Source organism: Stigmatopora nigra, chromosome 9, assembly GCF_051989575.1.
Source record: "Stigmatopora nigra isolate UIUO_SnigA chromosome 9, RoL_Snig_1.1, whole genome shotgun sequence".
Lineage (NCBI taxonomy): Eukaryota > Metazoa > Chordata > Actinopteri > Syngnathiformes > Syngnathidae > Stigmatopora > Stigmatopora nigra.
The window spans coordinates 5732704-5747822 of NC_135516.1; the positions used below are offsets into that span (position 1 = coordinate 5732704).

Below are 15119 nucleotides of genomic sequence, written 5' to 3' on the forward strand. Positions count from 1 at the left end.
GTTCATGTATGTCCTTGATCATAACCAATTCATATCAATCCTGCTACCATCAACAGTTAAAACTTTAAATATAAACTGTCCTGTATACTAGACTAAAGTATGTTTAATTTATTTTTTACAGTAGCTTCTGTCTGAGTTATGTCATCACAGAAGGGTAATTGTCGTCTTTTCGAACTCTCTGTGAACCCGTCGGCGTTGTTCGCAGAAGGAAAGGAGGAGGAAGAAGAAGATGGAGTGCAAAAAAATGGAAGTGAAGCAGCCAACAAAGCACCAGGCAAAAAATATGCAAAAGGCAGAACGCTCACTCAGGCACACACACACACATTCACTATTGTTTTATTAGGAATATCTGAAAAGGCGAGCCATGATGGCATTATCTATATTTACTAGATGACACATACTGTAGATTGTTTGGAATATGTTTTGTATTTTTTATTTTATTTTTTTGGACTTTTTGACTGTGGGAATTGTGTCAACCTCCTCTGCATAATAGCCAAGATATTTTCTATTGGGTTCAGGTCAGGGGAGAGTGCAAGGCAAACAAGGACAGGAACAATATGGTCATTTTTAAGTTCCTTTGGAAGTGTGGGTAGATGCTTGGGTCAAGACCTCCTGGAAAAGTCAAATCAGCATCCCAATACAATTTACAAGTAGAGGAAAGCACCAGATAATTTGCAATACTTGAGAAAACACAGATGAGAGCAACTATAGCAGGTGACATGGCACCCCAAATCATCAAGTCTTGGAGCATTGTGCAACAGTTGTTAAATCATTTATTTCTGTAAGTAATACCTCTTGCTAATGCATCTTTTCCTACCACACTTGAGTTAATTAGCTGATTTGGGTATGACAACATAAGTTTCGAACGTGGATTTGGTCAAAGTATTTTAGGATTTCGAAGCACTGAATTTTCGGGTTTCATGATCTGTAAGACATAATCAATTGAATTGCTTGAAAACAACTGCTTGAGGTTTGCAAACTTGGTATTGATTGAGGACCATTTTATGAAATGATTAAGCACTATAAAAGCTTTTCAAAATATTAAGAATTATACTTGGAATGCATTTATTTATTGTCATAAGGCAAGAAGCACAATGGAATAGAAACAGTAGATCTTTATGATAATGCAAAAATAAAAAAAAATACAAAACATGTTTAGATCAATGAATATATCACTAGGTGAAAACCCCCGAATTCTACAGCTGAGGATCGGACCACCAATGATCCCTCCTGTGGCTGCTGTCCAAATATCTGTGCACCCAACCTCTTTGATGGTGAGCCAATGTGAAGACCGAAAAGACCAGATCCCAGATACAAGGGGTTGAAAAGAGTTTCCTCCAACGGATGTCTGGACTGTAGTCCAGATCGTGAGGACCCAGATGAGTTGGCTCGGGCATCTGATCAGGATGGCCCTATGGACGCCTCCCTATGGCATACCTGTCAACTTGTACGTTTTACACGTATTTTATACGTTTTTTTACCATTTCAAATCATGTACGCCGTACACGACTTTTGTACGGAGAAAATTTAAATAAAAAATCTCAAATATTTATGCACACCGATCTCAACAAGACCATTTTGGCTAAAATCCAGATAGTCTCGTAGGCTGGTAGCCAACGACGGTACTGTCATCGATCGTTACTATTGTCACGGTATACCAGCAAAAATTCTCCTCAATCGTATGTATTTTTTTAGCGGTGCGTACAGCAATATCGATAAAGGATGACATGCACATGCGTATATATACATAGAGTAAATATCGTGGAAGCAAGCATGGAGGAGCCACATAGTAAGAAACGAGTTACCGCGAGTAAACATGCGTCGTACAGTGTTTGTCCATTTTTCGGGGGGGTTTGTACAGGGAATCATAATCATTTATACAGGAAGTTATCGCCAAAAGTTGACAGGTATGCTATGGAGGTGTTCCGGGCACGTCTCACTGGGAGTAGGCTAACCCAGGAATGCCTTGGGGTCCTCCCTCAAGAGCAGGATGAAGTGGCTGGGGAGCGGAAATTCTGGGCTTCTCTGCTGAAGCTGCTGCCCCTGCTACCTAACTTAGGATAAGCGAAAGAAGATGAGATGTTTAATTTGTATTATGTACAACATTGCTTGTTAAGAATAATCATTAAGGAAATACTGGGCAGTTATGAGGTGTCTAGGTCAGGGGTGTCCAAACTTTTTGCAAAGATGGCCAGATTTGGTAAGGTGAAAATGTGTGCGGGCCGACTATTTAGCCTGACATTCTTTGAACCATTAACATTAAATACAAATTAACCTTTTGGGATTTTTTTTTAATTACAAATGGCATACTTTTACTTTTACATTTTTTTTTTACATTTAGGTTTTTACCGAAATCACAAACCACAAAAAATTAAGAAAACTAACAAGGATATCTAAGTTCATGTGAAACATCACATATTATTCACTATTATATGCTCACTGTAGGAACAGTGCTGAAAACAAAACAATGATCACTGCATATTCAAACTGTGATTTTGACCATCACAAAAAAAATAATGAACTCATGTATTTTATACTGTGGTCAACAGTGCTGGCGGGCCGTGTATTATTGATTTCATGATAGAGGCCACGGGCCGGTAAAAAATTGTCCACGGGCCTTAATTGGCCCGCGGGCCGGACTTTGGACATGTCTGGTCTAGGTCATCAATGTTGCCGTAGATCCACAGATGGCCCGTTTTCGTGAAAGCACATTTTTAAATTAAACTCAATCACTTTACCCCGAAGAGACTAAGGGCTCACATTCACGTCACGATCCTTTCCCTTTCAGACTGAGCAGGACACTCGGTACCGGCCAACTCTTGTTGGTTTCATTCATGAATGGGAAAGCTTTGAGGACTCCCTGTGACAAAAAGAGCATGTTGTTTTCTTTTTACAGAAGCGGATGGGGGGGTGACAGCTGTGGGGCGGGCATTGGGGGCGTTACGTAGGGCACCATGCACGTGTGGTTGCCACTTCACGTGTGCATGACCCTGCAGCATTTCTAACTTTGGGGTCCTGCTTCCAGAGGTGGTGGTTCGGATGTAAGTGGAACGCGACAGGAATGCCGGGAGGGGTAAGAGAAGAGCAGGCGGAGGGGCAGAGTGGCCTCTTATAGGAATAAGAGGGGGTCACTTTGGGGAGAGTGAGCACACAGGGGCCCTCTGCACGCTCCCGAACTGGACCAGCACCATGCGCACAGACGGCTGATGCCACATAAAGTCTTCACCAACAAAATCAACAACCGCTGACTCAAGTTCGGTCTCAAAAGGTAAGAAGAGTGTGTTAAAGATGCTGCTATTTGTCTATATTTACCTAAACAGAATTGGTTTATTCCCAAATATTGACATCTGGTGAATGAAAATACACTTGATATTAATTAATATGAAAAAATAATATTAATGGATATTAATATATATATATATTAATTTAGTTTATCCATGAACCTAGTATGAGATTATAGTTTATAAATTATTGGGATTTTGTATCATCAACTTCACTTTTATGTGACAAGAAGAGAGTGATATTTCAGAAGTGAAACCAAGTTTATGGGACTAACGCTATGAAAACAAAATGATGCATATGCCAAAATGTGTGTACGCAAACAGAAACAAAGAATCAATATTTAGCCAGAAATAGAGCATTGTAAACATTTTTTGTCATGTACAGTTAGAGTTAAAAACCCAGTTTAATCCGCATAGAAAGTTCTTTCATCACCATACATAACATCACTTGTTAACAACCAATACTGTAACTCAGTCTTTGTTGCATCAGTCCACAGCATTTTCTCCAAAATGCATCAGGTTTAGCTAAATGCGCTTTTGCATATCTCAAATTTTCTTATGCATCACTCTCTCATAAAGCTTTTTCTTGGGCAACGTGCGCTCAACCTTTGAATGATGCAAACTGACACCACATGCAACTAAATAACATTTTGGTTCTTTGGTGGTGGTCCATAGTTTGACTTTGACCTTTTTCTCCATCCTTTGCCAGGGCATCTATGCTATTTCTCTGGGCTTGTTACTATTACCTTAATAAGAATGATGTTTATGGTCTTCCATTCGGCACGATGTTCCTCACGTTGGAAACTGACAACTGCCATGTTAGTGACATTTTTACTGTAGCCTTCCTTAAATCCATGCTGTTGAACAATGTTTTTATTCAGAGAGCATATATCCCTCTTCAAGAGAAACTAGGCATGCGCTCAGCCTCCATAAAAATATTTCTCAACATATATATATTATTGAAGGAGGTTCAAGGTTTACATGCCAATTTTGCTTTCCAATTAATCAGTGCTAATAAGGTACAGGTATTCAAACAACAAAATAGCAAGGGTGACAAAATATATGCAACTGTTATATTATTTTCGATGAATAGCCCATATGGTATAAAATATTACTCTCTGTCCATCACTTTTTTGTAATATATCATAGTAATTCATAAATTAGAATCATGATGGTCCCCAAAATTTTTAACAATACTATAGATGTATGTATATTTTGGTAGAAAAAATTATTCATTCATTCATCTTCCTTACCGCGCATCCTCGAGAGAGTTGCTGAATTTGGGCAAAAGGCAGACTACACCCTAGACTGTAGAATGTAATAAAATGTATACATATGCTAGCTCACAAGGGCTCTTCCAACCACAGCTGAAACGCTTCCCACTTGTGGAATGAATATCAGCCACAGAATTCACGGGTCGTGGGGTTGATCCCAGGTCGCTGTGTGGATTTTTCTCCGCGTACTCTGCTTTCTTTGCGCATCCCTTATACATGCAGGATAAGCTTTTGGAACACTGTAAATTGCCCTTAGGTATGAGTGTGAGTGTGAATGTTTGTCTGTATCTTTGTGCCCTGTGATTTGCTGGTTGCCATTTCAGGGTGTCACTAAATGTCATGGGATAGCCTGCAACACCCCCTGCAACCCTTGTGAAGATGAGCGGTTCAGAAAATGAATGGATGATGAATATTCTACAATTTAGCATAGCAACTGAAAGTTCTTTTATATATATATATATATATATATATATATATATATATATATATATATATATATATATATATATATATATATATATATATATATATATATATATATATATATATATATATATATATATATATATATATATATATATATATATATATATATATATATATATATATATATATATATATATATATATATATATATATATATATATATATAATTATTTTCGTGATGTAGAGGTTCACTCACCTGACTTTGGTGGGGGGTAGGCGCGGGCTCAATTATAATTGGGAGTGCGGATGGTCGTTTGTCTTTCTGTGTGCCCTACGACTGACTGGCGACCAGTCTAGGGTGTAGTCTGCCTTTAGCCTGAAGACAGCTGGGTTAGGCTCCAGCAACCCCCTGCAACCCTTTCGGTTTATTCCCACATTCCAAAGACATGCATGGTAGGCTGATTGGGCACTTTAAATTCCCCCTAGGTATGAGTGTGACCGTGAATGGTTGTTTTTCTCCTTGTGTCCTGCGATTGGCTGGCGACCCATTCAGAATGTCCCCCGCTTCTGGCCCGAAGTCAGCTGGGATAGGCTCCTGCACTCTAGTGAGGATAAAATGGTTCAGAAAATGAGATGGCAATAATTTATCATCTGAAAATATTTTTGTTTTGGTTCCATGTCATTAATGACAACTCTTCATCGGCCACATATCACTTACAATTTGTCGAAGCAGTCTTCAATCTGTAATCAATCTGTTTTTTTTAGCTGAAATGCAGACGTGTTTTGATCTGACTACAAGTTATTGCTAAAAAAAAGTCCAATCAATCAAATTCAGTCCCCCATGAAGTCATTTTGATACTTAACACTTGCTCTATTACCCAGTATTTGACCATACACATCATGCGCTTACACACACAGCTGAAACTTTCACCCACACAACAGAAACACTCACACGCACTATGTAAAGGCCCCACACTCACTGCAGTTTTTTCCCCCCTTTGTCTGATACAGACCACTGAAACAGTTTCACACATCCTACTGAAATGTGTGTGCGCTGCTGTATCAGTGTGTAGTGCAGCTGGCTGATGGAGGTTGATCACTGCTCTACGTGGAATACTAACGAAGGGCTTTTTTTGTCGGGCAACTCTAGTTTTCTTTACGCACATACAATCACAAGTTTGCTTTCAGTCAAAAACTATACACACACATACTCAAGCCCAAGTTTGCTTACAGTCACTCACACAAATTCACGTGTAATAGCTTGCCTACACTCGCACACACAGAGAGATGCTTTTTGTCAATGGCATCTTTTGTGTCTTTCATGTGTGAGGCAAACAAAGCATTCCTGTGTGGATGGAGGAGAGGAGGCACAAGTAGGAAAGGAGAGAGTGAGGAACAGAGGAAAAAAGAGGGAGAGAAAGACGGATGGATGCGAGGGAGGGAGGTGGAAGCCCAGCTTTTGTTCTTCGGGGGTTCGAGAAGGAAAAAAGTTTAGTTCAGGGCTTTGGATGAGTTGCATCGCCAAGCAGGCAAGTGCGGCAAGTGGCGGCGTTACTATGGAGATGGAATACATCCTGCTGGGGAGGTCGGTTCCAATATGATTGGACGCGTGTGAGTGTGTGTGAGTGTGTGTGTGTGTGTGTGTGTGTGTGTTTTGTGTGAAGACTTTTCAATGGTGTCATTGTGAGTGTGAAACTTTTGAGGGCCTCGGTCCCTTGAGTTCACGCTCCCCAAAAAAGGTGATGTAATTAAAACCGATTGGTTATGTCATCCGTCACAGTTGCCGGGCTGTTTTTCTCCTCGTGTAATGTCTCTCCATACACAATGAAATTACCAATACAACATACATTTGTCTATGTAAATACACAAACGCGACATCAACATGTTTTTTTTGTCCATGCAAACAATACTAACCAAAGTAATAAGCCGTCTTTGCCATTTACTAGATGATTAGTTTAAATGTGTTTTGTCCATTCATGTACACATACAAGATGCAATATTTTTTTGGTAATCTATACAAAGACACAACAAATAAAACTTTGAGTCTGTCCGTGCATACAATCCATTCACATATAAATATATGCTTTCATCATGTTTCATTCTGTAGCATAACAAGTTAACTGTTAGAACACATCAGGATAGTTGTCCGTAAAATGACATTTGAATTTTTTCCATTTACACTAAAACAATAATGTATACCGTATTTTTTTGGACTATAAGTCGTTCCAGACAAAAAAAAATGCACAATTAAGAGGAAATACCAATACTATATATATGTTGTGAACAGCAAGATGGAAGATGGATCCAAACACAACTCAGGAGAAGGAAATCCAAATGCACAACAGTATTTATTAACAAAAAGAGCATACCAAAACACGCGATTATCAAAAGAGTATAACAAAAGACAGCATACCCGAGTTGGCGAATAAACTAAGAATGCAAAGTACAAAATAAATTCAATTTAAACCAAGCGACGAATAGGAGGTCTCGGAGCTTTTGTTGGGCACATGCACCAGTAACCAAATACAAGGTAATACTCCAACTATCAGCTGATTGTGGCCGTTATACTTAAATACAGGGTATATTAATACGCCACAATTCAGGCTGCAAGAGATGGCAATATGTCGAATTTTTGGGAGGGAAATTTCTGTTTTATTAGAAACCAAGAATATTCATACATTAAAATTATAATAGTAAAATGGAGAAGAACAGGCTAAATAGGCATCTGTTAACATAACAATTTTTTCAAATAGCTATAGCCTAAAATAACAACATAAACACTCAGTGGTCAGAGAGAATAAAATATGTACATACATAAGTTACACTTGAGTTTTAGTTGGGGGAAGCCAAAACAAAATAAATTCAATATAAACTAATACGAATTATTGTCTTTAATAATGTAATACATGGATTTTTCCCTTCACACAAAAGCATAATGTAATGAACTGTACATATGGACACATGAACCGTTAACACGTGTTCCTTTACATTCACACAACTGGAACCTAAATATGTTCATTCCTACACAAAAATGAATAGCGTGATGTCAATGTGCTTCTTTTTACACATACACACAATGACTAGTGATTCCTACTGATGGCTGATTTTGTTTCCGGACGGAAATATTTGTGCAGAAGACTAGCATTTGGCACCTGTCCTATCAAACTCTTCCAGTCGTCTCTAATTTCCAGTTAGAGACGATTCTTTGTGGCCCAAATGCCGATCCACTGAGACCCATCAGACAAAAACTTTCCGTGTATTCACCCTCTGTGTTTGTCTTTTAACGCATCACAACTTTTCTCTCTCTTCCTTCTCTTCCTTCCCCGCCATCTCATCTTTTTGTCCATCGTCTCTTCCCTGCCGGGATCGGCGACCGGTTGGACGTAAGTCAGCGTGTCTAATGGCTCCTAGTACAGTTGAGCGTTTGTGTGCCTCCGCGTGGGGAAGCTATGCTTGGCAACGTTATCATAAAGCCATAAAACTAACAGCTCAAGCAACAATAGACAACTTTCTGACATCATACTTCCCAAATTAACTGGTGTATATCACGCCTGGTGGATTAAAAAAGAAAAACAGTTTCACTTCGCTTGATATATTTTGAACTGTAGTCTGCCGTCAGGGCCTTCAAGGCCTTCTCTGGTGGCCTAAGTAATATCTGAATCACAGACTGATATATTTTGTCCATTAATACTTATTAAATAATTCCAAATTGTCTGTTAGCTTCCTTTCATTGCTTTCCCCCTGGTTGCACTGCTTCCAGGTGTGTGTTTTCATATTGAAGCATTTAACCAATCATATTGAAGCCATTACTTGTTGCTAGGGTCAGAAATCTGTCTCAAGTCCTTCACAATCAGTTCTGCAGGCTCTGCTGCATTAAATAAGCATCGATAATACCGTTGCTTCAACCAATCAGAATTCGATTTGGTGACACCAAGGCCTTCTCACAGGTTTTATAGCCATACCTTTTTTTTTGAGGGTTGGATTGATTCTGATAGCTGAAGGTGCCACTAGAAAATGCACGGACCGCCACTGAAAGCATGGCTGCCATATGCAAATCTACAAAATGTCTCAAGAACATTGTTGATTATAGATTTTTTTTTTTTTAAAGCCGTTGCTGCCAAGTTACTTCACAAACCATGCCAGAAAACATATATCTGAAGATTTACCTTTGGCTATCTGTCTTGTAGACTAAAAAATCACTGTAATCAGATACAAAGCAACCCTGAAAATGCACCTTTTGAAATCATTTTTGGGAGATTTTCTCTGTCTTTTGGAGCATGGGTTCCTGAAAAATTGTGGGTCTATTCATGATAGACATCCTGACCAAACTTTGTTTAAAATTCCTTGGTAGTTTACTAAAATCTCTATGAGTCACAAAACACTAAAAGTGACAAAGATGAGAATAGAAGTACTATAACAGCCACACTTGAGATGTTTCATTTTGATAAAATTCCAGAATTCCAAACTTTGGGGTTCACGTATTCATTATTTACCAAATATCAATTTAGGACAATACATTTGACTTTCTGTGAGAAGAAAAATAAAACCAATTTAAATAAGACTCCAATTGATTGGATTGTTTTCTTCCCCAGATGACATCTGCTACCCCCCCTTCCTCTCGCAGCTCCTCCCCCCAGAAGGTGTGCCACTCCCAGACGCAGACGGACGTCTTGAAACCCCTGCTGGGGGGCGGCCTTTCCACCGTCGGTGGCACGCTGAGAAAGCGGCGGCGAGTGCTGTCCAAAGATGGCCGTAGCAACATCCGCATTGAGCATGTTAGTGGGCGGGGCTCTCTGTACATGCGAGACCTGTGGACCACCTTTGTGGATATGCAGTGGCGCTACAAGTTATTCCTATTCACCGCCACTTTTGCTGGGACCTGGTTCCTATTTGGAGTGCTATGGTATCTACTAGCGCTTGTTCATGGAGATCTGCTTGGTAAGGAACCACTATGAGACAAAATGCCTGTTATATGAGTTGGATCTTCTTGTCAATAGCGTTAATAATAAAAAATGGGCCCACTCAGATGTATTTTTTTCAACAAAACATCCTGGTTTGGAGAAAAGTGACATGGTTTTAGTAAGTTGGCAGTCATCAAGCTTCTCTGAGCTGAAGTAATGAACAACTTAGTCATAGCCATATATGTTTTTATCTTCTGGAGTGGAGGATGAGGATTACATATACTTACTGCGGTCTGGGCTTGTATTATAATTCCTCCGGTTGGCCAAGGTGTGCGTTCTTTCTTTACATTGTGTTTTGTTTAATGGCCATAACTGCTTTTCAAAAAAGACTATTTTCCCCATTAAAACATGTTTTTAGGACTGGAAAGAATGAAAGGCAATTCTATTCACTTCAATGGGGAAAATGATTTGGCATACCAATTAAATTAAGGCAATACTACTAACGTACACAGAGTATCTCCCATTGGCTCCGTTGTGTGGTTACAGAGTTTGAGCCTCCGTCCAACCACACTCCGTGCGTGATGCAGGTGCAGACATTGACGGGCGCCTTCCTCTTCTCGCTGGAGTCGCAGACAACCATTGGCTACGGTTTCCGCTGTATCACCGAGGAATGTCCTGTCGCCATAGTGCTGCTCATCATCCAACTACTCATCACCACGCTCATGGAAATCTTCATAACTGGAACCTTCCTGGCTAAGGTATAAGCCAGTGTTTTTTGAGCTCCTGCCCTTTTTTTTGCATTGAAAAATGTTCAAGGCACACCACCAGCTGCAGATCGAATTTAAAACTTTCACCTATCTTTAGAAATTTAAGTCATTCTTATCAAAGTTTTACCAAGAGGAATCAAAGAAATGGCAGTTGGGTGGGTGAGTTGTTAGCATGTCAGCTTCAGTTCTGAGGTCGAGGGTTCAAGCACCAGTTAGTCTTCACTGTGTGGAGTTTGCATGTTCTTGTGAGGGCTTTCTCCGGTTAGTCTGGTTCCCTTTGGGTTGACCTGTTTCTTTCCACATCAAAACAAAAACATGCATGCTAGGCTGGTTGAACACTGTAAATTGCCCCTTAGGTTTGACTGTGAGCGTGAATGGTTTATAATAATAACCCTCCTCCTGCCACACACACACACACACAAAATAAACAGCAGTGTTTTTTGTCTAATGTTTCAGATATGTCGAATAAATTAGCCTATTTATTATTTTTTTCAAGAAATACAAACGTTAGTTTTATTTTTGATTCTTGACTCGTTATTGATAGAGAATAAAGCTTCCCAAATTACATCGATAATCATGACTTGTTTTTAGTATTATTATTGTTTTTTTTGTATAGCTACACTGTATTTGTATCTAAGGCCGTATTAGAAAAATAGATACATCAGTTGGTGTGTTGTCTCCTGTCAGGTGGCTCGTCCAAAGAAGAGAGGCGAGACGGTGAAGTTCAGCCAGCATGCGGTCGTGTCCACGCAGGAGGGACAGCCGTGCCTCATGATAAGAGTGGCCAACATGCGCAAGAGCCTCCTGCTTGGCTGTCAGGCTAGTACCTACCAGAGCTTCAAATGAATTGAATAGAGTGCCTTTATTGTCATCACACAAGTACGATGAGTTTTAATTCCCTTATTTTCCAGACTACAAGTCAAACTTTTTCCCATAATTTGGCTGGGCCTGCGACTTATACATGTATATTAATTTATTTTTGGTTTAATCTCCGATCACTGACAGACTGTTATGTTGATTTTTTAGGCTCTAGTTACCTGAAATACTGTTGTCTTAACAGATGCCTCGCTTAGCCCGTCCATTTTACTATTGTTACTTTTACGTATGTTTGTTCTTGCTTTTTGGGCAAATAAAATACATATACTTATATTTCGTAAAAAAGTTTATTTGTATTACAAAAGAAGTGCTATACCAGCAGGTTGTTTTTTGAGAAAAGATCAGGTTCTGACATGGGTGGGCGGGGCTCCAACGTGTGTCCAGGTGACAGGTAAGCTGCTACAGTCGTCTCTGACTAAAGAGGGGGAGACGGTTCGCCTGGATCAAAGGAACGTCGCCTTCCAGGTGGATACATCTAGCGACAGCCCTTTCCTCATCCTTCCACTCACTTTCTATCACGTAATTGATGATGACAGCCCTCTCAGCGCGTGGGCAGCAAAGGGTACGTTAACGTATAAAAACACATTTTTGTTTTGGTAAAACAATCTGGGTTTTCAGTTCGGATTTCAAGTGGGTCCATTGTATCTGAAATTTTTGGTGCAGTTTTGAGATTTATTTTTTCTATTTCTATTATTATTTAAAGTTTTTTTTTTCAAATTGATTTCAACATGTTGGTTTTTGACTGCTGAGCTAAAAGAGACAATATTTTTAGTGCAAACTAGCTACATCTAGTGTTCAAGCCAAGAAGTGCAACACAATGTTGGCTTCTTTTAAGCTTTTTGTGTGGGCTATATTCAATGTATTGCTGTGATTCAATAAAAACTAGACAGTGGGGTATAGTTGTCCCTTGGATCCTAGTTTAGATACCCTTGTTTTGGAGAATATGGGCTTCATTCCCAGGAAAGTTTTGTTACTTTTTAAGCGTAGCTATGTTTGTCTTATTTTCAGGCTAGTGGGGGGCAATAATTCATCTGAAGAGGTTAACCACTATTATTCTTATTGCCGATTTTTTTTTTCCTCTGCTTTGCATCTAGGTGGTGGCTGGAGTGATCCAGAAATGGCCGACTTCGAGTTGCTTGTCATCCTCAGCGCGACAGTGGAGCCTACATCGGCCACCTGCCAAGTTCGCACCTCCTACCTGCCTGACGAGATCCTCTGGGGTTACGAGTTCCCACCCGTGGTCTCCCTGTCACAGTCGGGAAAATACGTAGCCGACTTTGCCTTTTTCGACAAAGTAGCCAAGAGCAAAACGGCGCCTGTTTTCAAGGTTTCAGAAAGTCCGCGACACAGCCACCAGAGCAATGGCAGGGAGAAGCTTCCCGATGGGTCTGACCCAGAGAAGATGCGATTGGAGCAAAGCTATCGTGAGGATCGAGGCCGCGTCAGTGTTCGTATCAGCAATGTGTAAAAACTGGGATGGGATTTTGGATTTTATTCAGACAGACAGTCATCAGTTTCTCTTGGCTTTGTGAAACATGAACGGAAACTTAGATATTTTAAATGGTACTGGAAAATGAAACTGGTGGGAGATGACATGCTTCTGTTAATGGAAAAAGAGCAACACAAACATGTAAATAGCACAAGTAGGCACCCAAACGCTTTTATCTCAACTTTACCTTTTCTTTTTCCATTGGTATTGACGTACTTTTCTCCATGCTCCACTATTTTAATTCCTGTTGGTGTCCCAATATTTGTGTACAAACTCCAGATATTTACTTCCCCTGTTAGCGTCCTTTTGGGTGGGCCTTACAACAACACGTGTTGATTTCTACATGCCGTTTGTTTTTTATGTGTTACTCTTCTTGATTAGCCAGTGTCGCCATTGTGCATTTTCCAAAAGTAACCATCCTCAGGCCCCCAATACCAGTGGTGGAATGTACTTCATACCTTGCAAATGCCTTTTTGTGTGGACTGAAGAAAAAATAGGGCCACGTACAGACCAGATATTAAGAGGAAAAAGTGGTGATTACAATAAATATTTTAAGAACAGTAGCTGTCTAATATCAAAGTTTTCTAGTTTTCCCCAAAGTGCACTTTTTTAAAACTAAATCCTATTTTTTAAATTTGTACTTTGAAAAATATATATTTTAAATATTTGTAATATATAAAAAATATAGACATATTTTTGATGGGATATAGCAATGGCTTGAGAAACAAATGATTTTTTTTCATTGATGAAACTGGTATTGCAAAATACAGTCAAACATTGTCTTTTCCCAATAGAGTAAAATGGAAAATGAAAATTTTAAACATGTTTATTTTTTTAAATAAAAAAGTAAAAAAAGCAACAGAAAATAGCGCCGAAAACTGAGTAAGAATGCGCCTTTACTGAACTATGGTATGATATTGTACTAGCACTTATGTCCTTCCACTACTATGAATTTAATGTGAATTGAAGAGGGTGACATATCAAGTTTGTTGCCACAATCTATTGATAGATCATATGAAGCCCACGCTCAGTTTTTTTTAATCTTAAGACACAAAATCAGCCAAGTGACATCTTGTATCTTGGAAAACATGTAATATAAGCTAATGTACTCTTCAAAACGTTGTCATATCAGAAAGTATTTATGATTTATGTCTTGAGAAAAAATTTTAATTAAAAAAAAATACTTTGTGTCTAAAAAGTTACCCGAAAAACAAGCCTTATTAAAAAAAAGGATAAAGCAAAAATATATTTGTATTTGAAGTAAAAACACAACTTGGGGACCAACTGGGATTTTTAAAAATAACCAATTTATTTTCTGTATAAACTGATCAAACAAAAAAACATTCAGAACATGAGATGAGATAACTCAAATGCTTAAAGTGTATATTTTTGTATCAGACAACATGGCGTATGTAGCAAGTTGGCGAGCTAGTGTTTTTGTGTAACTTCAAACATTGACAAAAGAATCCCCAACCATACACTTCCCCTAAAACATGTCACATCCTCTTTCTGTCATGAGTTTATAATGTGGATGATTTTCTTGTTAAAAAAATACATTTTTGGGGACTGTGTTCCCGTTTCTATGAAAAAAATCTAACAATTTATACTCACTTGTACTTAGTCCTAAAGTGAAAATGGTATCAGATTTTTTTCAATCTATATTTAGTCTCATTGCTACCTGATTTGGATCACGTATATCACAGAAGTCACTAAACTAACACAAATGAGTTTTGTTGTGTTTGGCGCAAAATAACGGTGACATTTGTAATTCATATTGTCTCAAAATAGTCTTGTGTTTGCACATTGCTTGTCTCATTAGTTCAAATTAAGAACAATCAACTTTCAGTAAATTTTTTCGACTGTTAGGCAATGGATTATTCCAGGATGTTCACTTCGTACAGAATGTTTTTATATGCCACAAATGTCATCTTAGTTAGTATTTGAGTACAAACTGTCCTGCTGTGTACTGTAAATATTATGAAAGATAAGATCGCATCGTAACTAATAGGCTGCTAATTTACTGGTCATAATGTGGCTGATACCAGCCATAGCAAATAAACGTTTACCAAGCTGCCTCATTTTTGTCATTTCTTAACCCCTGTACC

General features: G+C 38.8%; 1 protein-coding gene across 1 annotated transcript; it reads left to right on the forward strand.

The window, feature by feature from the left end:
* The first annotated feature begins 3004 nt into the window (after positions 1-3004).
* LOC144201852 (ATP-sensitive inward rectifier potassium channel 10-like) lies at positions 3005-15088 on the forward strand. The gene is made up of 6 exons (XM_077724646.1): positions 3005-3268; positions 9574-9919; positions 10429-10640; positions 11337-11468; positions 11910-12087; positions 12620-15088. Exons 2-6 carry the CDS (start codon positions 9574-9576, stop codon positions 12991-12993), a joined length of 1242 nt encoding a protein of 413 aa, XP_077580772.1. The 5' UTR covers positions 3005-3268; the 3' UTR covers positions 12994-15088.
* Positions 15089-15119: the final 31 nt, after the last annotated feature.

Coding starts and splice junctions, on each gene's coding strand:
- LOC144201852 (XM_077724646.1), top strand. CDS start 9,574: ATGACATCTGCTACCCCCCCTTCCTCTCGCAGCTCCTCCCCCCAGAAG. Junction 10,641..11,336: donor CTGGAACCTTCCTGGCTAAG/GTATAAGCCAGT, acceptor GTCTCCTGTCAG/GTGGCTCGTCCAAAGAAGAG. Junction 11,469..11,909: donor GCCTCCTGCTTGGCTGTCAG/GCTAGTACCTAC, acceptor ACGTGTGTCCAG/GTGACAGGTAAGCTGCTACA.